At 39.8% G+C, this 25088-nt stretch overlaps 2 protein-coding genes across 4 annotated transcripts; both read left to right on the plus strand.

The window, feature by feature from the left end:
* The first annotated feature begins 86 nt into the window (after window positions 1–86).
* On the plus strand, window positions 87–5624 carry imp4 (IMP U3 small nucleolar ribonucleoprotein 4). The gene is made up of 9 exons (XM_020093599.2): window positions 87–210; window positions 1215–1323; window positions 1431–1514; window positions 1611–1720; window positions 2569–2701; window positions 3732–3886; window positions 4010–4104; window positions 4195–4268; window positions 5222–5624. The coding sequence occupies exons 1-9, from the start codon at window positions 208–210 to the stop codon at window positions 5332–5334; spliced, it is 876 nt and encodes a 291-aa protein (XP_019949158.1). The 5' UTR covers window positions 87–207; the 3' UTR covers window positions 5335–5624.
* An 848-nt stretch (window positions 5625–6472) lies between these two features.
* araf (A-Raf proto-oncogene, serine/threonine kinase) lies at window positions 6473–24923 on the plus strand. Of its 3 annotated transcripts, none has more exons than XM_069524359.1 (16): window positions 6473–6714; window positions 7928–8150; window positions 8987–9090; window positions 10761–10863; window positions 11031–11185; window positions 11944–12042; window positions 12147–12291; window positions 12906–12933; window positions 13062–13192; window positions 13367–13569; window positions 13810–13986; window positions 14395–14441; window positions 15169–15287; window positions 15819–15950; window positions 16945–17079; window positions 19059–24923. In XM_069524359.1, the coding sequence occupies exons 2-16, from the start codon at window positions 8040–8042 to the stop codon at window positions 19197–19199; spliced, it is 1830 nt and encodes a 609-aa protein (XP_069380460.1). In that variant the 5' UTR covers window positions 6473–6714; window positions 7928–8039; the 3' UTR covers window positions 19200–24923. The 3 variants fall into 3 exon arrangements, with proteins under 3 accessions (XP_069380460.1, XP_069380461.1, XP_069380462.1); XM_069524360.1 differs by lacking the exon at window positions 6473–6714 and adding an exon at window positions 6715–6830; XM_069524361.1 differs by lacking the exon at window positions 6473–6714 and adding an exon at window positions 6782–7297.
* Window positions 24924–25088: the final 165 nt, after the last annotated feature.

Raw genomic sequence — 25088 nt, forward strand, 5'->3', positions numbered from 1 at the left:
TAATACGCAGTCTAAACTCTATGTTGGTAAAGATGGATTTTCTGCACATAATCCTTGAATCTCCAGCTTTTATTTTGAAAAGCCCACCGGCCAGTATCGGGCGCTCTCATTGGCTCCCGTGTTAGCCAATGAAACGAACTCTTGTTCGCGGACTTCCTCCTTCCATGTGAGCTTCTCTTCCGTGCTAACAAGCAGCCAGAGAAAAACATGGTAAGTCGAAACTAACTGAAGATATATTTATATATATGAAGCGAAACGTTTAATGTTAACGTGGATCCATGATGATACCCTCACCGGTGCTGCGTCACACTGTGGCCCCACCATGTTATAGTACTACAGCGAACTAACTGAACTATCCATGTTTGTGCACCACAGTTGTACATTTGTCTCCCAACGAGTGTGTAGCCTTGTTCACGTGTTAACCACCGTTCAACATTAAATCTTATCTTTCGACAAATCTGAGAATGGTTTGATCAATAAAACTAGGATCAGTAAATCTTGGACGTCTCATATGTTAAAACTACACGTGATCAAATACACAGAATGATGATGTAGATGTACACACAGTAAGAATCCGTTCACTGCACAGTGCACAGACATGACATATTAATCATAAGGTGCAGACATATTGATTCCGTGGATACTTCCAGAGAGGATAAATGATGAGAGAACATTAGCAGGGCTAATAGAATCAGTGTGAGAATAATAAGAACAGTGAGCAGCGCATCAGGTTGAGTCCTCAACTTTCACCCACCTGACCTTGCTGGGAAGAGGTCGCAGAGCCTTGAGGCTCGGTTCAGCAGCTCAGCCACTGAACAAACTCCTCTGCTTCATTATGGCGGCGGTGGGCGTCATTGTCCATGATGGACAGCAGTTTGCACAGGGTCACCACAGAGCCAGCTCGACTGATCCGTTTGTCTGGCCGCATCACATCTCTCTTTGTGGAACAGAAGTCTGGCAACAACAGACTGCGATGATGTGAAAGCCCAGGAATCAAGAGCCAGCTCAGCCCCTTCCTATAATGAACATATATCCATGTTCTCTGACCTCAGTCCGATATGTCTTCCAGCTACACCTCCACCACCAATTCCCTGGTCCTTATTCACCCGCAGTTGTTTTGATCCCCCTCCTGTCCACCCTTCACACACCCTCCAATGCCTGAATCAGTTTGCTTGAAAAACTTTGATGTGATGATCTTGATGTAATGTTGACAGCTTCGTCGGGAGGTGAGACTGAGGAGAGAGTACCTGTACAGGAAGGCACAGGAGGACAGGCTCCGAACTATAGAGGATAAAAAACAGAAGTTGAAGGGAGCACTTGAAGGTAGGAGGGCACGTTCAGTAGATTCTGTTCTACTCATTGTCTGCACTTTAGGATGTCCTAATCAAATCCTTGTTATACATGATATATTTTTTTTCCCCTCTCTCCAGAAAATTTGCTTATTCCAACCGAGGTACGCAAAGACGCTCTGCAGCTACAGAATCTACTGGAGTATGACGATGAAGGGGCAGAAGGTTGGTGTCATGATGTTATCAACAGCATTCAATCTCATTGCCCTGATTTACCTGTTTTTTTGGTTTAATTATGCATTTGGCATTTTGTCTGTGCAGGCATCAGCTCTCACATGGATGATGAATATAAATGGGCCGGAGTGGAAGACCCCAAAGTCATGGTCACTACGTCCAGAGACCCGAGCTCCAGACTCAAAATGTTTGCCAAGGTCAGGCCAGTTTCTCTGTGGTGACTCCCTCAGCTCGGACAGCAGCATGATATTGAGGTTGCTAGTGTAATTCAGGGGCACAGGGACAACAGTGAAGTCCACTTGTAAACAAGCTTCTCAAAGGTCTGTGTATCTGTCACAGCTCACTGTCTGAGTCTGTGAGAAGGGAAGTGAACGTTGGGATGCAGATGTATATGCGTGTGGCGTAATATCTACAGTAGTTGACAATGAATGTTAAATATTTATGAGAACACATTGTTCTTTGGGCCATTTCTTAAAAATATTGTTTAAAGTTTCCTAAAATCAACAATGTAATTTAGTAGATATTATATTGTAAATGGAAACAGTGTTTAACTGTTACACCACCAAATATAGGATCATCTTTTAGGCAGTGCGCTGCTGCACATGCACTGTATATGCAAAACTGAAATTTGTGTACGAATTCAGAGTAAAGTTTCTAATATAAAATGAGTCATACATGAATGATCAGTTTGGATTCAAATGACAATAACACACACTACCAAATGATTTGCCTGGTACCTGATGACATTCAATCTAGAATATTTACTAAATTCAGTCCATCAACAATCATAATAATAATAATAATAATCATCCGTTCTTCCATTATTGGCCATTGTTAAGGGCCTTAGACAGTCTGAAGCCTATCCCAGCATACACGAGGGGTGGAAGGCAGGGAAACCCCTTTGACAGGTCATCATATCTGTACAGAGAAATAATCCTGCATTGATTTGACATTACAGCTGCAGGGACTCTTAGTTCAATCGATGAAGTGTGAGGAGATATTGAGCAGAGAATAACATGATGACACGGTTTGGAACTCGTTACAGGAGGTAAAGCTGATGTTCCCTGGAGCCCAGCGCATGAACAGAGGAAACCATGAGATCGCTTCACTGGTGCAAGCCTGCAAAGCCAACAATGTTACAGACCTCGTCATCATGCACGAAACAAGAGGACAGCCTGGTACGCCTGTTAACTCACGTTCCAGATTTATGATATATTGATGCCATTTTAAATTGTGTTAACATGTACTACTATGAAGTATTCACCAACCACACTAAAGAGATGTCCCAGTCCCAGATCCCACTGTACTAATTCTTTGTAGGTTTTTACTCTGTTATGTTCAATTTGGAAAATGGTTGAAATACTAAGAACATAATACAAAGAACAATGATTGTTACACATTAGAACTAGAATTGTGCATATCACGGAGGTTACTATACGATATTGAAAATGATAAAATAATAATGCGAATGCCAATATAAATAGCAGATTAAGGTAAATTCATACAGGATAGAAGAGCCATCGGGTAAAAGACGAAACAAACAAAGAGCTACACTGATTTCTTTAAAACTAACTGCAGTAGCAGTTTATGACCTCATGAAAGTTTATATCCACGTTAGTAGCCGGGTCATTTTAAAAAGGTTATTTCCACATTACCAGCCTCGTTATTTTAGAATTCTCATTTCATTAAACTAGAAAACAAAACCACCTGGATGGATGAACTTTGGATAATTAAGATTAAGATTCCTCTTTATTGTCCCACACACAGCATGCAACATGCAAACATGGGGAAATTTGACCTCTGTATTTAACCCATCCCGTGTGTACACACATGACACACGGAACACAGTCCACACAGTGACCACACAGAACAGTGTGAGCAATTGGGGGGGTTCTGTGCCTTGCTCAAGGTCATGTTGACCTTGGTAGTGCCCAGGAGGTGAACTGGCATCTATAATGACACCAGACATACTTCCTTTTCATTTTTAGACTCACTTCCTGCCATGGGGATGATGTCATTTGACGTATTTATCCAGTACATTGGTTCTATCTCAGAGATAGTGAACAGCTTGTCATTCTAATCATATGTTGATGATTTCCTCTAGCACCACCAGGTTGACAGTATTCAGGACAGTAAACTGCTGTCAGCACAGAAGAACTGCACTTAGTAGTGTACCTGATACACTTTTTTGTTCTTATGTATTTACAGATGGCCTGGTGGTGTGCCACTTGCCATTTGGACCCACAGCTTATTTCACACTTTACAATGTGGTAATGAGGCATGATGTTCCTGACATAGGAACCATGTCGGAGGCCTACCCCCACCTCATTTTCCATAACTTCTCCTCACAGCTCGGCAAGAGGGTGAGTGAGTGCTGGACCTTGTGCTGTACGCCAACAAACACACACACACACACACACACACAATGCTGATATCTTCTTTCACCACTTGTTTATGCGTACAACTAATTAATTCTGCTCACACAGGTATCGAATATCCTCAAGTATCTTTTTCCAGTGCCGAAGGAGGACAGTAGGCGTGTAATCACATTTGCCAACCAGGAGGACTTCATCTCGTTCAGGTCAGTGGGAAAGTGCCCCCCCCCCCCCATGCAAATGCTCCACAGATCTTGTGTTACAGTAATAATAGCAGTAATCCTTTTCTGTTGCAGACATCACACCTACAAGAAAACAGACCATAAAAACGTTGAGCTGACAGAAGTAGGACCCAGGTTTGAAATGAAATGTAAGTATGGAAAGGTAAAGAGTTCTGCAGTACAGAGATGGGTCCGGAACAGAAGCATAGTCAGTCTCAGCAAACATTGAACATAAATGGAACAAATGTCTAAACCTTTACTGTCAGGGGTTGAAATATTTCATCCAAGTGAAAGTTGAATATCAGATTGCTGCGTCAACATCGTCTAAACTAGCTTTAAATTTAAGACTCGTTTTATCACGTTAAGCAAACTTAATACCACATAACTTTGTTAAGGTGTGGATTTATATTTCAGTAAGTGTGGTTGTTTAGTGGTTTAGGTGCAACCTCAATCTCAACAGGTGTCACGTGAGAGGTTGTGACATCGACCTGCCGTTTGCCATCAGGTTGATAAAACATTTTGCAGGGATGTTCTGCATTTTAATTTAACAAAATTCATTGGGATGTACTGATGACTGACAAAATACACCATGTTAACAATGTTTCTACATTTTACTACTCAACCCAGGATTATTGTTTTACGAGAAAATGCTGAATTTATTTTTGCCAGAATGTCCTATTTAGTGAAGGGGCTGTATTATGTCTAGAAACTGAAAAAATCTATATGTAAGCCCATATAAGCTTTTCACAAATCAGTAAATACCAACAACAAAATTCATGGTAGAGATTTTTTGAGTTCGTTTTATTTTACCAGGCCTTTGTCTGCACAGAAATAAAATGTACAGTCTGATACCTCATACTGGTCCTTTATAAATCAAGGATCAGTGTTCAACCACTGGAAGAAGCCAACTGCAGCTAGAGCAAGGTTTTGTGAAAGTACTGTATCATGTGTGAAATCATCACTGTTCATAAACCACCCTTGAGGTAATCATTCAGGAACGAGGAAGAAAAAGAAGAAACGTGTCAAATTTCAGTCCGATTTCTATTTTCTGCTGCAACTCTTTCGAGATGTTTTAAGCGTTAACATCTGTTCTGTTGTTTAGTGTACATGATCAAACTGGGCACCCTGGAGAACGAGAGCACGGCCGACGTGGAGTGGCGTCACCATGCGTATACACACACAGCAAAGAAGAGGAGGTTCCTCAGTGTGCAATAAAGGATTTAAAAAGCTCCACCAAAGCTGTCATCAATAATTGTGTTTTGGACTTGTAAAAGTGTTATGTGAGGTTTTGTTAAAATAACCTTAATATGACTTAAGTTCAAGTCAGTTTTTGATTTAGTCAGCAACTATTGTCACCTTTGTAGTAAATGGGTGATCAGACTGCATCATAACCATCATGAGTGTCAGTATTTTTTAAATAAACTGTTTGGACAAGCTCTTTGTTAAACATAAGACATACATGACTGTATTATAACTGTTGTAATAAAAGTTGTAATAACCTGTAAGGGTGCAATGGTATTTTGCATTGTCTATAGCGGGAAAGAAAATCGACCTATCCATATATACAAACATAAACTATATTAACATATAATCGTACTAATTATATATACTTTTTGAACCATTTTTTAAATAACATTTGTGCATTTTACATGAGCAACTGCTGTCGTCATTGAAACACAGTTCAATGAAGTACACAGAAGAACTGTTTACATTAGCCAAGTAAAAAGGAATGCCAAAAAAAACAAATGCTGAAAGAAAAAATTATGACACTGTTACAAAGTTTTCTTGAAATTCTATGTGGTCGAATTTCATTTTATTCTGTACAACTATCATGGTGGGTTTAAATATTCAATAGCAGGGGGGGGGGGGGGGGGGCATCTGTCCAAATACTCATCAGTTCTTACATTAGGTTTTGCAGTTATTTGCACCATTATTTACACATTTTTATTCTCTCCTTCCATTGCTGTATAGTGGGTAGCAGCACTTTAAGCCATGAAAAAGTCTTAATTTTCCTTACCACCTACAAAACCATAAATATGCTTATCCATCCAAGGTTTGTTTCATGGAACACATGATATAATGGAACAGGTCCAACACTAAGTCAGTATTTAAAATCACCCTTATTTCCCCATGAATCCCTTCACAGTCATACTTGAGCTTTGGACAGTCCCAGAAAATGAGCAGGATCTCCAATTTGTTTGCAATCTCTCCTCTCACTTGTTTCTTTTATTTATAATCATTTTTTTAAAATATAAGGGGTTTTAAAACACCTCATTTTGAGCTTCCAGTAGAATGTCCTGCACGATGGGCAAATAAGAAATGCATGTTCCTCCTCACTAGATTTGTGACACAGGCGTTCCTGCAGAGTGTAACTCTTAGGTGCACGATGAACACTGTCTGCGCGAACTTGTCGGTGCTCGGTTTGGCTGTGCAGTGTGATTGACGGGGACCGAGCCACAGCGGGATCCTACCAGCACAGCTGATGTTGTCAAATGACTGGACGCAGGCCACAACGATCGACCAATGGCCGCGCAGCGTTTCGGTTCTTGACAGATCCCGACTTCAGATGGAGAGAATTCAAGATGGCTGCTACAGGTAAGAGTGTGTTTGTATCCAAACTGTGTTACAACACTGTGAACGGAGCGCGGCTGCGTGTCCCCCTGTGACAAACACACGGGGATGGCAGAGTCGTGCCGCTCTCCCCGTGCGAGGTAAATGAGTCACGGTTGCGTATTTTGCGAGAAGTAGAAGTAGCCAACAAACTGATGCGGTGGTAACCCCCCCCCCTCCAAGTTGGCTAACTTTAGCTGGCTAGTAGCAACGCTAGCATTAAAGCTCGACACAGTTACTGCTGCAGGGAGCTAGCTACTGAGTTAGCTGGGTAATCTCCTCTCCCATCCCCGTGAGCATTCAGCTAGCTAGCTAGCTAACACGGTTTCAGTGTACAAACGCTTCGATAACTAATCGTTGTTAGCATTATATCGCCGTTGTGTCACTCCTCAGCTACCCAGGACCACTCTTCGGCACTTCGGTCACTTAGCTTCAAGTCATTCAGCTTGTGCCCTCAGAGAAACGTGGCCTCTAAAACTCGAAATGTCATATTGCACAGCAGGCAAATCCCATGTTAAGCTAGCTGGCTAACGTCAGCTAGCATTAGCATCATTCGAGTTATTAGCAGGTTTGTTTTACAACTTATGACTGTCAGCGATTTATTTCATCGTAGATGTAACTTCCTGCTTGTGTTAGTTTTGGTCGTGTTTGCTGTCGGGACTGTAAGCACCGGTGTCGCTCGCACAGCAATATGCTTAAATGTCCCGTTAATACTTGAGAACGATACGTGCACAGCCAGACTTAATACAACATGTTAGCAATCTTGATAATTGTGTTCCTCTCGTGTCTGAGAATCACTGCGTGCCCTCCATGAATGTTAAAAGTATATCTGAAGTATCCTGTAAATCCAATGACGCTGTGAAGTCAGGAGTTCTAAGTGAACTGGTTTTGTTGTCAGAGACACGCTTATGTTTCTGAAAGTGTTTGCCATCGATTTGTCTCCACACAACTTAAGAGCAATGTTAAAAGAGTGCAGATGCATTTCATCCTCAACCCTCGTTCCATGCTAATTTCATGTATTTGCCTTTAATAATGTAATTGTCAATGATGATAGCAATTGAAATAGTCGAATTCTGATCTGGGTAGTTCTAATTTATTATCTATGATAGAAAATGCCCCTTTCCCTGACAATTGGCTCCGTTATATTAACGAAAGGTTTTTTTGTCCTCTAACTGAAATATGTCCACGTTGTTTGCAGTTCGTAAGTAAAGAGGAAACTCCTGGTTCAAGCTGCTGTGCATGAAGCTGCCCTGAGTTTTCAGTGTTGCAAGTGCAAGTGCTACGTCCCCCAGCTCCTCTTGCATCTCATCATGTCCTCCACCTCTTCCTCCTACTCCTCCTCGGGGGAGACTACTCCGGAGGATGTACCCCAATGTTTGGGCACCATCCGAGTCTACCTCCCCAACAAACAGAGGACAGTGGTGAGATGATTGGTTCTATAACAATGATTGCGTGGCATGCAATACATTCAAAGAATAAAAATATGACTGTGTTGTAACTGGTTGAGTGTGTGATAGTTGACAGATACCACCTCTGTGGAATTTTTGTGCCAGCACTGTGGGTTGTAGGTGTAATTTCTCACACAAAATTGTACATCCATCACAACACATTAATGAGTAAGCTAGTGGACAGTAGGTGTCAAGTTTCGCAGATGGTGCTTCCTGCCATCTGTGGCTTATTTGACGCATTATTCCTATCAGACATTGATTTAACTATTCTTAGAAATAGTTGATAAATTGTGCTCTCCTGGTGCCATCATGCTTAATTGATATGTTAGAGATTATGCTGAATGTGCGTGGTAGTTCAAGTTGTGTTGTCAACAATGTGTTCATGTTATTCATATCTCCCTGTAAGACATCAAACCACATGTTCAAGCATTTCAAAAAAAGGTTAATAGTAATTTGATTGGTAGCACAGACATACAGACTATAGTTGTGAAAAGTCTTGTGTGGTAAATGCCATTGAAGCAGCAGCTGTGGTTAACTGAACTTCCCGGTGTTGTCCGTCAGCTTTGTTGCGGTGAGAACAGGAATGTAACATTGTTTGGGGTGAAAAAAAAGGGATCTATTCTCTGGACTGAAGTTTTAGTCTGGAAATCCTCTGTCACAACATAGGTCATTTGTAGTGTCAACATTAACTATGTACGTGACTGTCATTTATGCTTCTTAGTACTTTGAGCTTTGAGTATGCCTCCATGTTATCTGTGTAAATGTCAATCCAAAGTCACACTTGTACTAATACATTTTCCTGTTAACAGGTAAATGTTCGTAAAGGACAGACTGTGCATGAGAGTCTAAACAAAGCACTCAAAGTGAGAGGCCTAAGCCAAGACTGCTGTGCTGTATTCCGCCTTCTAGAAGGGTAAGATTACATTATTGTCTGCTGAATGTCCCCATACACCATACAGGGATAATGTGCTGCCTTCTTCATCACCTACATAAGAGATTAGGACAGATAGATAGATAGATAGATAGATAGATAGATAGATAGATAGAGCAAAAGAGCATAAGAATTATAAAAAGTCAAGAATAAGTACATATTATCTGCAGTGAAATGAGATACCAGAGATTACTACAAAGCTGTCACTGTAAGAAAGTATGTGCTAATGGAGATATTGACAATACATATAATTTAAGTACAAGATGATTGAAAATGTGAGGTGAAAGGAGTATAAGGTAACAAAAGTGGTACAGCAGATGTTTAGTGTATTTAAAAAAGTGCAAGATTAGATATTATTCTATAATATAAAAATATGAAGATCAAATGAAGATAAATAAATGAACATATGGGAAGACACAGATGTAAGTGTGCTAATGGCTAACATAGCCTGTAATGGTGACAGTCTGGCAGCCTAGTAACAGATGTGGGTGATTAATGCAATTAATCACTCTCATTTCGCCATGTCTGAGAGGAGTTATAAAGTAGTATGAAGAAGCAACTGCAAACAATTGTCACAAGTCCCAGGGCTACATAATTGTACCAAGTGGTTTGCTGATACATTTTGAGACTAAAGGCAGAGTATGAAGTGTTGTGCAGGCTTATCTCATGTATTCAGGTTTTGATTACTTTGTTAAACAAATAAGTATAAATGAGAGTGTGTGTGTCTCTGTGTTTGGGGATAATGCACATATCTCCCATTTCAATTGTCAATACTATATGATACTTGCAGATTTGTATTGCAATTGTATTAGAAGTATTAAAATCTATATTACCATTTACATATTTAATACTAGAACATGGGGAAATAAATATCATCATCAGATGGTGCCCTTTTCACACCAATTATAGTGCTGCTTGTTTCCAAACAATTCAACCATACTAACTGTGAACTGATGAATATTTAAACTTTAACATTACTTTGATAACTTTCCAGGTTTATGCAAATCGTTCATTCTTGATCGTCTCTCCTATGAGATTTGTTGGTTCTGGTTCAAGTATTTTTCATATCAAAGAAAGACTACACATCTTAAATCAGTTTTCAGTGACTTGACTCAAGGTTTACTAAATGCTGAGTCCAGTTAGCTTTGGTTGATGTCATTAGCGTAGAGGTTCACACACCTGTTCTAACTCACTGTGAATGTTTGACCCTTGTATTTATATGGACGAGAACAACATGAACATTTGTGTGTTATCTACTTTATAATTCCACAAAGCCAACAAGTCAACTGAGACACTGCTCAGTTGACTTGTTGGCTTCACACCTCATATCCAGAGATCATCTCTCTTTAATAAAGACAAAGCAAGTTCAGATCAGTGTGCATCACCTCTTTCAGGCAACACGTACAACCATCTTTATTTTTTTAAACTTAAATTAAAAATGTAAGCATGTTGCTGTAACTTGATTTTCACTAAGATGACCACAAGAGCTATATTGAAGTAGCTCTGTTTCAAAAACTAACGTTTGAGCTGGTTACCTCTCCGGAACAGACCGTAAACAATCAGTGGAAAAGGGAAGGTTAAAATTGAGAAAATCTGCAACCTGAGTTTTTTTCCATTTAAGTCTTTTCCTTTTTGTGTCTTTGCTTCTTTAGTCGTAAGAGACTGACAGACTGGGACACAGACATCACTCCTCTGGTTGGAGAGGAACTTTTAGTTGAGGTCCTTGATGATATTCCCCTAACCATGCACAACTTTGTAAGTAGCTGGCAAACACACATACCCTGTTTTTTGTTTTTGTATCTCCTCTAAAATACCTTATACTACAGAATGCCAGCCTATCCAGAACTTGAAAAACAACACACCTTATATTTTGGGTTTTGTATTTTGCCAATTTTTTTACCGTGGCTTCTTTGTCTTTGCAGGTACGGAAAACCTTCTTCAAGCTAGCTTACTGTGATTTTTGCCACAAGTTTCTTTTTAATGGCTTCAGATGTCAGACATGTGGCTACAAATTTCACCAGCACTGTAGTATCAAGGTCCCTACTGTTTGCGTCGACATGGATACTGTGAGCAAGCGGTGAGTTTGAGACGAATTCTGTGCTTGTCTAAGAATAATTTTCTCCTTGTCACTGTTTCTGGTACAGGTCTTCCACACGTAGTATAAGTCTCCTGAACCTCAAATATTTGTTCATAATTAAACAAAACTGCACTTGTTATCGTAGATGGAATTTTCTATATTGGTGTTTGACTAAAAACATCACTTACAGTCCACTTACTAGCTTCATATTTTACTGTTGTTTAGAGTTAATACTACTGTGTCTGGGGTCAAGATTTGGTGTAAAGGATAAGAAATATCCAACAAATATAAAACAACCATGCTCTTGTTGTAAAAGGATTAAACATTTCTGCTGCAAGCTGACAGATGCTGGTGCTGGTGCTACAGTGAAGGGAATTTGGATGTAAATCATCAGAAGAAATATGTAGCCCTTTTTTAATTATAAGATCCACAGATGTGCATGATAGGGTAAAAATTTGTAAATAGTTGATTATCACATTAGTTTGTTTGTTATTTCACCAGATGGAGATTTTACTGTCCTTAATTTTCATATTCGATACTATGAGATCAGAAAGACCTTCGTCATCAAACAAAAAGTAGTTGATCAATATGTATTATTGTTAGCAGGCTTTCACTTTTAGGTCCATGTTGAAAAAGCAAACATTTCACATAACCAGAGCCTCTCCATCGGGATGTCCTTTGTCTTCCCCTTTTTTTCATTGTGTTTCATTTTGTGTCATGAGTCTCGTCCCCTCACTTTTCCCCTATGTTTTGTCCAGGTCTGATTCTAATCCTTCCACAGATGAGTACCCACAGATACTATTGCCAGAAAATTCCCCTTCACAGAGTAACCTAGCCTTTACCCCAGAGCCTGCTGGGTAAGCTCCCTCATGAAGTAAATTATGTTTAAGCTTAAAGGACAGTAAGGTCATAGTCTAAAATTGTAAATACAAATAGTTGATTATTTCAATTCATTACACAGTATGGACCTCTTGTCCCCAACCTCGGCCTTTCACTTCCCCATGCCTGGAGGTGATGGCCAGGGTCTACAGAGGCATCGCTCCACCTCCACTCCCAATGTTCATATGGTCAGCACAGTGGGCCCTGTTGGGGTCAGCATCATTGAGGTCAGTGACCACCCATGTTTAGATTGTTATTATTGCAACTGTCTTTTATTGGAAAATGATTAAAGACGGGCTAACCAGCCAACTGCTGTTCACCCAAACTGTTCAGCCATTATCAGCTCTTCTTAGCTGAATGGAGCTTTTGATACAAAAGTCAATACAGCGTTTCTATTTAATCTGCTAACAATTAGGTCATTTTGTCAACAAGTAAGCTAAATACAGTTTTTAAACCCAGAATACTTATTTAGGCCTAAAGTAGAAACTGAATATTGTTTGAGTATCTTTATTACATGTGAAATATTTCCAACTAGTTGACCAAACTTTGATCCATAGGAAATATACAACAAATAATTATGTTGCTCCAGTTTGGTGCCATGGAATCTAATCTAAATATGCTTTCTGCACATTGAAGTAAAATTAATATATTTCATATTGTTTTTTGTATATTGTTAGAAATGATTAACCAGATTCTCGTCAGAACTCTGCGTAATGTGCTTGAAATATTTTGGCTTTCTGAAATAGGAAATAGAAAATAACATTTATGTTAACTCCTTTATTACCAATTTATGAAATGTATAATATGAATTAACAATAAACTGTGTTTTCCTTCTTTTTAGGAAGCACTGAAATTGCACAACCCAATGGGTAGGGTTTGGATTTTTTGATAAAAATGTTTTGTCTATTTCAGTATTTATCAATATTTTGCAATCTTGCATACTTTGTCATTCTTCTTTTGAGCTGTCATATTCTTGTGCTGCCATACAATTCTGCAGGTCCTGAGCCCTCACCGAAGCCCTCCACCAGCCCACCCTCTTCCCTCAGCTCTCCAGGTAGGAGACCACCAAAGTCTCCCTCAGAGCACAAGGAGCGCAAGCCCTCCTCATCCGATGACAAAAAGAAAGTGGTAGGTAGTCTTCGAGCTTATTCACTGATTGTCTTCCGAGAGGTGTACAGAAAGCTAATAGTGGCTGGAAAAGCCTTGAACATTCATTCAAAAAAGCGTTCGGCAGAAAACGAACAGGTTTTATAAATGGTGTGAGTTATTAGTTTAGAAATTTCAGTCCATGTGTTGTTTCAGCACCGAGGGGGCAACAGAGACTCAAGTTACTACTGGGAGGTCCACTCTCGAGAAGTGAACATTCAGAAGAGAATAGGTGCTGGCTCCTTTGGGACTGTCTTCAAGGGGAAATGGCATGGAGACGTTGCAATCAAGATCCTCAAAGTCACTGAGCCAACGCCTGAACAGTTACAGGCTTTCAAAAATGAAATGCAGGTCTTACGGTCAGTAGTGATTTATTTATGCCTTTTGTAATTTTTTTCATTTGAAAAGTGGAGTGCACTGAGAAAAATAAAAACAGCAGCCTTTTTTTTTAGTCTTCACACTGGTTTTCATAATATAATTTTTTTTTCATATCATGATCACACTTAATTTGACATAACTCTGAAATTTAAATAACTGTAACTTCAGGCCTGAATGAGACAATGGATTTCTAACCCTGTTACCATTGCTGTCCTCTGCAGGAAGACACGCCACGTCAACATCCTGCTGTTCATGGGATACATGACTAAGCCCAACTTTGCCATCATCACACAGTGGTGTGAAGGCAGCAGCCTGTACCGCCATCTGCATGTCTCGGACACCAAGTTTGAAACTATGCGGCGCATTGATGTGGCCAGACAGACAGCACAGGGCATGGAGTAAGACCTGCTGCTAGTTTCCATTTCACCATCACTACATACTCACCACTGACACCAATAGGTGACAACTGCCAGTGTATTCTGTGTTTTCAAGCACACAATAATATTCTGTAATAATAGATAGCAATGTAGTAGAGCTGGATAATTATTTGAGTTGCATAACACTTACATTACATCAATGAACTGTAAATTAATGAACTTGCCATACTTGCTTAGATTTATACAAATCCCTTTTAATTAGTTTAGAATATGATTTAGTGTCAGACATAGTGTTGGAGACACACTTGCAGCAATGGTTGTTGATAGTGTAGGAGAATCTGTAAGAAAACTGATGGGGACACTGTCTTTTCAAAATTTGTTTGCAGTTACCTTAATGAAATCAATGATTTAATAACTTTTCTCTTTCAGTTACCTTCACGCGAAGAACATAATCCATCGAGATCTGAAATCAAATAGTATCCTTCTTATTTTCAAATGTCAGCTTTTGACTGCCAGTTGAGAACTGTGTGTGAGACAGGTCTGTGTAGGTGTTTGAGCTTACACCACTGTTGACTCCAACAATCAACACTATGGCCATTTTGAACACCATCGTCCGTTGCAAGCTACCCACAAACATAAATCATAACCTTTTAATAGGCAGATATATGTATTGAGCAGTAGCAGAGTATTGGCACAGCAAGATGGTCGTTTTTTGTCTTTACCTTGGTGATTTGTATTTGAAATGAAACTAGAAGGATGCTCAGATGGTACATACCTCTGCCAAGGTTAGTGCCCCAACTCGTCATGTTAAAGAACGTGAAAAAAAATATTCTTCGATCTGCCCGTTTATTTGGATCCGCTCCAAAATTGAATGGGAATAAGTTCAGTTGTTTTTGTATAACCTTGCTAGCTAAGTAACAAAAACAATAACTGTCAGGGTCAAAAATGATCAACTTTAAAGGTAAGCATCATCGTCTTCTATTTATTTTGTCCTCACGGACATATGTAAAGCATCCTTGGGTCTCTTGAAAGGCACTTTATAAATTCAAGCTATTATTATATAATAATAATAATCATCATAATTATTATTATGATGATTATTATGAACATATAATAACATCTGAAGACGGAATTAATCCATTTTTGTTGATGGGATTAATGCACCAACTGTGTGTTGAGATGATTCCTGAGCTCTGCTGCTAGATATTTTTCTCCATGAGGGCTGGACTGTTAAGATCGGCGACTTTGGCTTGGCCACAGTGAAGTCTCGGTGGAGTGGCTCTCAACAGGTGGAACAGCCGAGTGGATCCATTCTCTGGATGGTGAGCTTCTCATTTACTGTGTATAATTTGGATTCAACAGAGACATCTCCTTTGTGACACCTAGTATCCACTGACAAAGCTTTTGCCACAATCTCTGCATTTAATTACCATTTCATGTTTTCCTTCTTTGCTTTTAATCATAGATCTACTCTCACCAGACAGTCATATCTAACCATCTAAATTCTAATAAAAATTCAACTTAGCAATATTAGCAGTCTGGTCAATGCTGGTAAATGCTCTTTATTTGTGTGAAGCCACATTTTCTATGATAATATTGGACCACAAAATCAGATGTGGCACAGTTCAGTCAGTGACATGATTGATTTGGTCCATTAACCTTTATGTGTCTTCAAGAGGATGATGTAACAAACATAATGTGATTGAGTCATCACTGCCCAACTTTGGATAATGTGAAAGAAATCTACTGTTTGTCTTTGGATATAATGGTGATTCAATTAGATTTCATGCACACATTATGTAGAAATTAAACATTTTGTGTGTGATATAAATGTTGCCCTTTTCTTTTCTCAGGCTCCTGAGGTGATCCGAATGCAGGACCGCAACCCATATACGTTCCAGTCTGACGTATATGGCTACGGAGTAGTGCTGTTTGAGCTAATGTCAGGGACCCTGCCTTACACCAACATTAACAACAGAGACCAGGTTACATCACACTCTGTGTTCACATGACACCCACTCAGTCTAATGCAGGGTATCTGGTTCATCCAGTTAATCATTTTTGCAGAGCATGGCGATTAAACCTGCTTCACAGTACTTCATCTGTGGTACATGCTTACACCAACAACCTACACAACACACTAGATTTTTATAGCCAATAAATTCAATTGACTTTTAGTGTGTTACATTTGGCTGCACTTCTGTAAAGAGTGAATTGGTGCGCAAAGGGACAAATAGGTGCGCTGAAGCAATTGTTGCAGAGGTCTGGGTTTACTTGATCATACTGCCTTTACCTAAAGCTTGATCCTGTGCAAATGGCAACAGCCAAACTTCCACCCTGTTTTTTTAGATTTTGAGGTGTGTAACTAGGAATTGAGTGCTCTAATGCTTGACAGTTGGTGCTGGTGCTATCATCTTAATGACAACAACAAATTCAAACTTCCACTTGGGACAAAGAACATTTTTGTGCTAAGATGCCATGCTAGATGTCCATGCAATGCTATAGGGAAGTACACAGGAAATAATCTCTAGATGCTATATCATCACAGGGAATCAACACTCATCTTTGTTCAGCGAACGCATAGATGACAATTCAAATATAACTGGTGACATTAAACCTGGATCTTGCTCACGCCTCCTGGCAGAAGCTTAAGCACAGTTTGTTTTAAGAAAAAAACTTGAATCCTTGAATCAATGTGGAGCGCACTGACCACTGTTATAGACTGTTGTAGTCTGATTTTTGAATTGAAAACCTTAATCTCTAAATTACAGCAACAGGTGTAGTAACAGTACTACTAAAATACGTTTTAAAGCCTAAATCATGAGGCTAGTGAAGATGCATCTCTAGTAGTGATAAAGAAAAATCATGTATAGAAATAAAATAAAACTTGAGATGTCTCGTGAGGGCCTTAGAGATCCCTACCTCTAAATAGCGCTGTCAATTTTCACTAACTGTCTCCTGTTTTTCTTCCTTACTCAGATACTCTTTATGGTTGGACGCGGTTACTTGTCTCCCGACCTCAGTAAGCTGTATAGTACCTCTCCCAAGTCAATGAAAAGGCTGATTATTGACTGCCTGAAGTTTAAACGTGATGAGAGGCCCCTGTTTCCACAGGTGAGTGGTGTATAGGTAACTGTGGATGTTCTGAAGCTGTCAGGCATGTGCACAGACATTTTTGGGGGCAGGTGCTCAAGCCAAAAAAAGGGCTAAAAGGGCCAAAATTATTCAGAAAATTCAGAAAAAACACAGTAGCTTAATGTATATATTTATTTTTGTAAACACAATCAACACAGTCTAATCAAATAGGGTAATTTAATTATCAAAAATAAAAATAAAGCATCCAATATATTCTATAAAATACAACTATTTACAAAGGAGGTGAAGGGAGGAGGATCGTTCAGCTACTTCACAGGCGCATCTTCCTTGGTGCCATCTCTTGGAAGATTTTTATGAACTCACTCTGGTTTATTTGTCTTGCTCAATGGCAAGCAGGAGAGTCTTTCTTCCCCACAGAGACTCCTGAGCCTGTTCTTTATGATCTTCAGTTTTGAAAATGATCTGGATGCAGTGATTTCTGCAATCTAAAGCGGCATGGCGCTTTGAGGAGCTGCTGCAAAAGGCATACAGCTTCTCCTCGAGGTTGAAGAAGGTAACAAAGTGCTTATTTGACTTTGAGGCTTCCACCAGGACCACAGCCACATATTTCCAGAAAACCAATGCTTTTGGAATGTCCGCCCCTCAGCATTTTTGGGGAAAACCATATCTGGTTGACAGGGCCCTAAACTGCAGCACATAGCAATGTAGCTCGCATTGCATCTGCTGTGAAATGCTTCATGGGATGGATCTGTAGGATATGGCATGGTGGCTATTTTTGCAATAGCATCCTCATTTTCCTTAACAGCTCTTTCCTCCACATGCCCATCCTGTGGTGTAAAGGGAGCTGCCGCCATCTCACCCTCTTCTTGACTCATCTCCTCAGGCAACACTGTTTCTGTTTCTGCCCCTGAACATGCAGTCCTATACTCTGTCTGTCCTTCCTCATCTGTGATGGGCTACTCTGGATCAGGTAGTGATACATCACCCTCATTTCCTTTACTGGTAGATGGCCTGATCCAGGATAAAAGAGAGCTGCTACCCTGAGCGGCCTGCTGTAGTTCCTTTTCTTTCTGCTTTTGTAGCAGAAAGAAATGAGATAAATGAGATAAATCAATGTTGTGCATAATAATGAAGAGCGACTTACTGAATCTCCATAAAGCTGAGAACACAGTATAAATTATTTTAATGGTTTCTGACTGAGTTGAAGCATTACACTAATAATATACCATTACCAATATCAATATACCTCACCAGACTGTCATTTAGCTCAACTTAAGACCTACCTTTCATTTCAATACAGAAACCCTCTTTGGGTAGTTAATATTAACAACGGGCCTATTATTATGCCAATAAAATCAAATAGAAAGCTAAATAACATTTTCCTATTTATTAATCATTTTTTGTATGCTGCTCTATATCATAGAGCATTATATTTTGCCTTCTACATACATTAGTTTGTATGTAGCAAAAATATTCCTCATTTGTAAATCTCAACTGTTGAAGTATAAATGCTTGCATGAAAATATCTCCTGGACTAAAGGTGACTTTTCCTACACAGAACAGAGTTCAGAATTCTCACAAGAACCCAAATAAATGCCCGTCAGTAGCAAAACACTTTTGGGGGATATTGATGACAGAGAGCATAATTTTTATTGTTTAAATATTGATGAATGAAGAAAAACGTTGGGCTCCAGCAGAAGGGGCACTTTTCTCATCCAGGGCAAAAGGACAGGTGCTTGAGCACCACTAGGGGTCTATCTGTGCACGTGCCTGGTAGCTGTGATGACTTACTGGACTTACTCAAATGTGAAATTACAAAAATTATTTTCTTATTTTACTTATTCATAAATGCTGATAATGTTTACATATTGTCATTTATTAAATTAAGCACATCCTCAGTTGTTTATAAATCCAGACCTGATAACAACCACATGTCCATGAACTTCATACCTAAACCTTACCATCATTTTCCTTTACATCTGGTTTTCTTTCATCAGATCCTGGTGGCCATTGAGCAGGTACAAGAACTGCTGCCAAAAATCGAGCGGAGTCGCTCAGAGCCATCGCTCCATCGGGCCGTCCATGCCGAGGACCTGAATCCCCTTCTGTTCCACACCACCAGGCTGATGCCCCTTTAAGCTCCCTGCAGCAGTGGGCAGAGAGGCTGTCACTCAGTCCAACGCCACATCATTCCTGTGCCTCAGAGAGGCCACAGCTGGACCTCCTGACAGACCACGACCCCCCAACTCACTCTCTGCCCCCGCAGAGCCCTGGAGCTGCACCACTCAGTAACAAACTGCAGAAATAACCTTAAAATGTTGCTTAGAGTGATAGTGAATGTTGTTCTTCTTTATACAAGTGAGAAATATCTGCTCACTCATGAGAGAATGATCAACTGTCTCTAGTAGAATGTTAAAATGCCTAAGATCAGGCCAACAGTGAAAATTCATCAAACAGGATGACTTCATGAGACACTCTGACCTTATTTGACTTACAGGATGTTGACTTGTTCTGACAAAAATGTAAAATCATCATGTTTTACATGTGCACTGCAAAATTGCACTGCCCATTCCTAACAGTAAAATAGTCTTACTCAGACCTTTGAGGAGCACTGTGATCATGGTCAAAAATTTTAATCTGTTTAACCCAGCCATGATGCCTGTTGGTTCAGGTCACCTGATTAGCTTACATACTTCAAAGACTCGGTGGTAATGCGCCCCTTTTGGTGTAATGTAATGTAAATGAGTTTGAAATGCTGAGATGCGAAGCAAGTGATTTCAAAGCAGAAGAAGTGCCTGTTTGAGAGTGTTTTTTTATTAAAGATAAGATATTTCGTCTCAATCTGAACCTCCAGTCATTACTGCAGACACAAACTATATTTAGTCACAATTACAAAGCAGCTTGAGGAGGCAGTGGGAGATACTTAGACCTTTATATGCGTACAATAGGTTTGTAGCTCCATACACTGAAATATGCAGAAAGGTGAAAAATTCAAATGAGCTGCCTTCGTGAGCAAGAATTGAAAAACAGAAAGTTGTGAATCTTTGTAAATCTATTTGACCTTGTCTTCCAACACTTTAGAATAGCATGTCTTTATATGGACAGATGTACTTGAGCAGGCACTTCTTTGTCTTTCAAATTGCCAAGTTCTTTTGAACCCAAGCTTCCATCGATCCACCTGTCAACTGCCACAGGTCAAACACCAAAAGAGGATTTTACCTGTGGAAGTTGAGTTGTCTCAGCAGTACCTGGTCTTATCGGCTGTATATCCAAATCAGAGATATGCATTAGATAGAGATGTGAATTCTAATCCCCTTTATAATCTTTTAAAGTCTTAAAACCCAATTTACTGGGAACAATACAACAGGCATACAAACATGACTGAATCATGCTCCATCTTAATCCGCTATCAATTCCTGAATCAAAATTATTTCAAATTGTGATATCATTTACCTGACTTGTATTTAAATTCAGGTTGAACACAGGATTAATTTGTTAGGACCAATATTCTCCAGGGAAGAATCTTACTGATATTCAACATTTCCATGTCAAAATATTGTGTTCCCACACATTTTATTTATGTCAGGGCACTAAAACAAAACCTTAAAAAACATCAGTTAAATCATCACAGGACACCCAGGAGAATATTACAATGTTCAGATTCGGGGCTCAGTAGCCCGACAACTAACAACTCCCAATGTTTCAGAAATGGGTGAGTATGGCAGGTTGACATGTAATCTTGTGTTAAATCAAACTATTGGTCTACCCCCAACTCATTTATTCTACAGATTCCGTTCCTGCTAGTTTAAAATCAGAATGTCATCACCCTCCCGATTCCAGGATTGGAGTTATGATAGCTTTTACTGAGGTCATATCAGAAATTATTGTCATTTTAGCCTAAAGAGGAATTGACAGATCCTAGTAAGATGTAGCCTTAAGGTAAAAGTTGTATTGCTGCTACATTTTATGAGATTTCACTTTAAGTTTTTTTCTATACCTAGAACTTGAGAAACACTTGTCCCACCTGACAGCCCACTGCTTGAAACGTACTCTTAATGCCCTCAAACCTTGCACCATGGATTAGCTACTATGATTCATGCATATGTGCCCACACGCATACACTTAAAGTACGACTGTGGTTCTTGGGTGGAAGTACTGACACTGTGAGTGACGTGGTAATTGGTTTCTTTGGTTTGGACATTCTGTGGAAGGTGTGAAATGAGAAAATAACGACATTAAAGGGGCGTAGTGAGCTTCTAATGAATGTGGCTATACAACATGTCTTTAAATTCAAATGTGTTTTAACTGATCCAAATGGCCACACTCTGAGACAGGGCCAAAAACATGCCATCATAGCCTCGGAGCATCTCCCTGCCTCCCTAATCTCTCTTCAAGAATTCTGTCTCGAGTCTTTGGAAGTCTATTTTGAATGTGTTCCCACTGTAGTACATTTGTCAGGTGTTGGTTTTGATTTATGCCTGTCATCATCTTTAGAATAACCGTTGCAGACGACCAGGAAACTAGAAGTCAATGTCCGAATGTTTTGTTCTGTTGCTTTTTTCCAGGCAGAACTTTTCAAAAACACGAAAGCATGGGAATCTGTTGATGGAAGCATGATGACACAGTAATTCAACATGTTTATATTCTTCAGCTAGTTTTTAATGCTTAAATAGAAAGACCTTTCCTGCTCTCACCTCTGGACAAGAATGATTGAGCTAAACAGTGGCTTGTTGACCATGTTGCTCACAGTGTTATCTCTGCTTCAGTCCTGGAACTAGTTGCTGATGTCTTTTGTCCAACATAGTAAATGAACACATGGGGGCGGAAGCTTCCATTCTTTTCCCACGCTTTCTTTTTGACCCCTTAGGCAATGCTCAGGTGTATACAGCTTCATGATGCAATAACTTTCCAATAGGTGGATGTATAGTAACTTAAGCTGAAATGGTTAATACCAGCTGCCTTACATAACAATAACACAGGGTCAAAATACAGGCTACAGCTGCTTTAAGACCTTCCTAATCAAAGCTGGAACTACAGTGGTGTGTGGGTTGTAGTTTAGAGGTCAGTGTCTCTGCTGCATTATGGGCTCTCGTTGACACTGAAGTCAAGTCAGGATTGGGCGAACATGACGGCTGCTCCAGTTGTTGGAGGTGACTTCTTGTGCCTTGTTGATCGGGGTGCAGACTTAAGTGAAACACTGCTCCCACTGAAAGCAATATACATCATGGAACTTAAGTTTAGTTTGGGACACGCTGAGCCCTTTCGAGGATTGTAAAGATCATTATAAAGATAATCCTATGTAAAAGCACTGTACACCGATGTTGACCCATGAGACGTGGAGGTGGAAGGTGGGACTTTGTGCTGAACCATGTGAGAGCTGCACTCTTTCTCTCTCAGCTTCTCTGATCTGTGACACTGGTGGGAGACGCTGTATATCTGTTGTTAGTGCCTGCGCTACCAATGGCAATGATTCCAGTGGGGCTTCCAACAGAACAGGATGTGGCGTCTGCTCTGGGGTTTCAGATCTGCTCTCAGCAGAATTTGCCATGCCTGAAGCAATCAGATTATTAGAGACAAAATAAAAGCCATACTTGAGAAACTCGAGCTTTGACCTTCCGCCAAACAAGTTACAGAGAACAAACGTCAGCATCAGCAGTAGTTGTACTTTAAAGGTTCTGTCAGTAGATTCATACCCGATCTTTCCAGTCACAGTCGCACACAAGTAGTTCTCGGCATAGTCCACCCAACTATTTTACACTTTCCTGCAAATAAGACACAAAAGTAGACATTTGGATAATACTAGTTTCTGTAACGGTTTGCCCAATGGTTATAGAATTGTGGATGTTCAGCACTTTAAGGACTTGATGCATTAAGGAGTTGATCCTTGTTGTCAGAAACAGCAGATCTCAGCCCATGATCCATTAAGTATCTTGTGAACTCCAATTCTTCATGGAGACTGTGTTGAGTGAAATGATCAGAAGCCAGAGCAGCCACTAAAAGGACCTTGTGTTGAAATTGTTAAGTTTATGTCTCTGTTCACAGCAGTTGGACATTGTCCAGTTTTCTACTTATGGTCACGGCGTCCACTGAAATTCCTGTAATCCTACGTAGGCATGTTGCTGATCGTTGGGTGGATACAAATACGGAGCGAAGAAAGAGCAGCTCCTTCCTTCAGATTGTATCTTTCAGGGCTTTTATTAGATGTTCTACATTTCTGTAGCACTCTGCTCTGTGTGACCTGTCTTTTTCCTGGGTTTAAAAGTAACAGCTAGGATTGCTATTCTATTTAGTTGTTCAAGCACTGGTTGCTCCTCTGGTTGGAGTTGATCAGTTCAGAGCTCAATGTATTAGCTTTATGATGCATACAAGGTTTTTAGCGTCACACTCGAGTGTCAATAGACTTGCAGCAGCTGTGAGGGTGAAGTCTTAGGCGGTGTTGGGTGCTCTGCTGACTGGCTTCCTGTTTAATACTGTATGTGATGTGACTGAGCATGAAGTGGAACAGATGTTTATGTCTGTCAGTTGTTGACGAACTGTCGGCAGATTAGATGTTTAAACCTTGAAACTTTAGTGTTGTGAAACTAGGGGCTGGTAACCCGAACTATTCTTACTCATTCCAGTTATACTGGTGGATCATGGTTAGGTGTGGGGGGTGGGCATTTATGAACTGGGGTTGAAAAAGACAGTGCTTGTCTTGCTGTTATTTATTGATGACCACGGCTCTCTGAGGTGGACGAAATGTTTCCACAGACCGATCACTCTTTGAAACGTTCATGTCATCTCCGCGGCCTCTCCAACAAGAATGGTTTTTTTAGGCACGGTACTGTCTGTCCCTTTAAATCACTTTCATTCTGATACCGTTTACTGCAGGGGCATTTGTCATGGCTGTTCTTTTAGACATCTTTAGCACAACGTAGTTTTTGCAACATTTTGTTCATAGGGTTTCACTACGATAGCGTTTATTAATGGCAACACTTCAGAATACTGTAAAAGTACCTTGTTATTTTGGTGAGTGGTGTGATAAACTTGAGCCTGTCCTGTGATATTTAAGTGTAGCTTTTAAGTATTTGAATGGTCTGAGGCTGCTGAATGAAACAAACCCATCGTTTCTAAACAAGGCACTTGCTTTGTATAATCTTTGAGCAATAGCAAGGACAGAATGTCTTCTTTTTTTTTAAATCAGAACGCAAGATCAGGAATACTTTTTAACAATGTCGGACCAGGTTTCCTGTGAATCGGTGACTTGAGTGCATCGTTGCTCAGAGGGACTTGCTGTAGCCAAGGACTCTGTATTTGCCTGTTCACAAAGGACAATTAATCATTGTGGCTCAGTTTTTTGTTAGTGTGGACTGTGAAAGACTGTCACAGACGACTGTGTTCATCAGGTAACGAAAAGGAGGAGGGAAGCAAGTGCCACACTCACTGGAAATCCCTGTAAAAATGGACCTGAACGGCGTCTTGCCTCATTCAAGATACTGTGCTGCCTCTGGAGACTCACAGGGCCACTGGAGGAGAAAACCAGTCTTAACACAGCTGATTGTCTGAGTGACAAGAGGATGAGAGCTGTATCAGAATAGTTTTTTTTTGTCTTTTCATATCTGTAGGTGAATTACAATACTTGTGTTTATAGTTACTGAGGTGTCAGGGTTGTTCCGTTTGCAATAAATGGTATATTCTGCTGTGTACAGTTACATTTTTTAATTAAAAAAATTGTACTTGTTTCTATTTTTTGTGTGATGTTTCAAAAAGAACAAAATTATTTTAAAGTGTAAAGGAAATCTTAGTATTTTTTTAGTTTTTTTTTTTGTCTTAAAATATTGATGCAGGATTTATTCTTTAAATAAATAAATTCTTCTGTGTTACCTGCTTGTATTTAACTTTTTCTGCTCGCTTCGCACATCTCTTGTGAGACGGCCGGAATCGTGTTTAGTTTGTTTCTGTATTTTGAAAGAACATATTTTGTCTTAAATGTGATTAACAAGGGGGAACTGAACATATAACACGAATGGCTGACAGAGAAGAAGTGT

Source organism: Paralichthys olivaceus, chromosome 4, assembly GCF_024713975.1.
Source record: "Paralichthys olivaceus isolate ysfri-2021 chromosome 4, ASM2471397v2, whole genome shotgun sequence".
Taxonomy (NCBI): domain Eukaryota; kingdom Metazoa; phylum Chordata; class Actinopteri; order Pleuronectiformes; family Paralichthyidae; genus Paralichthys; species Paralichthys olivaceus.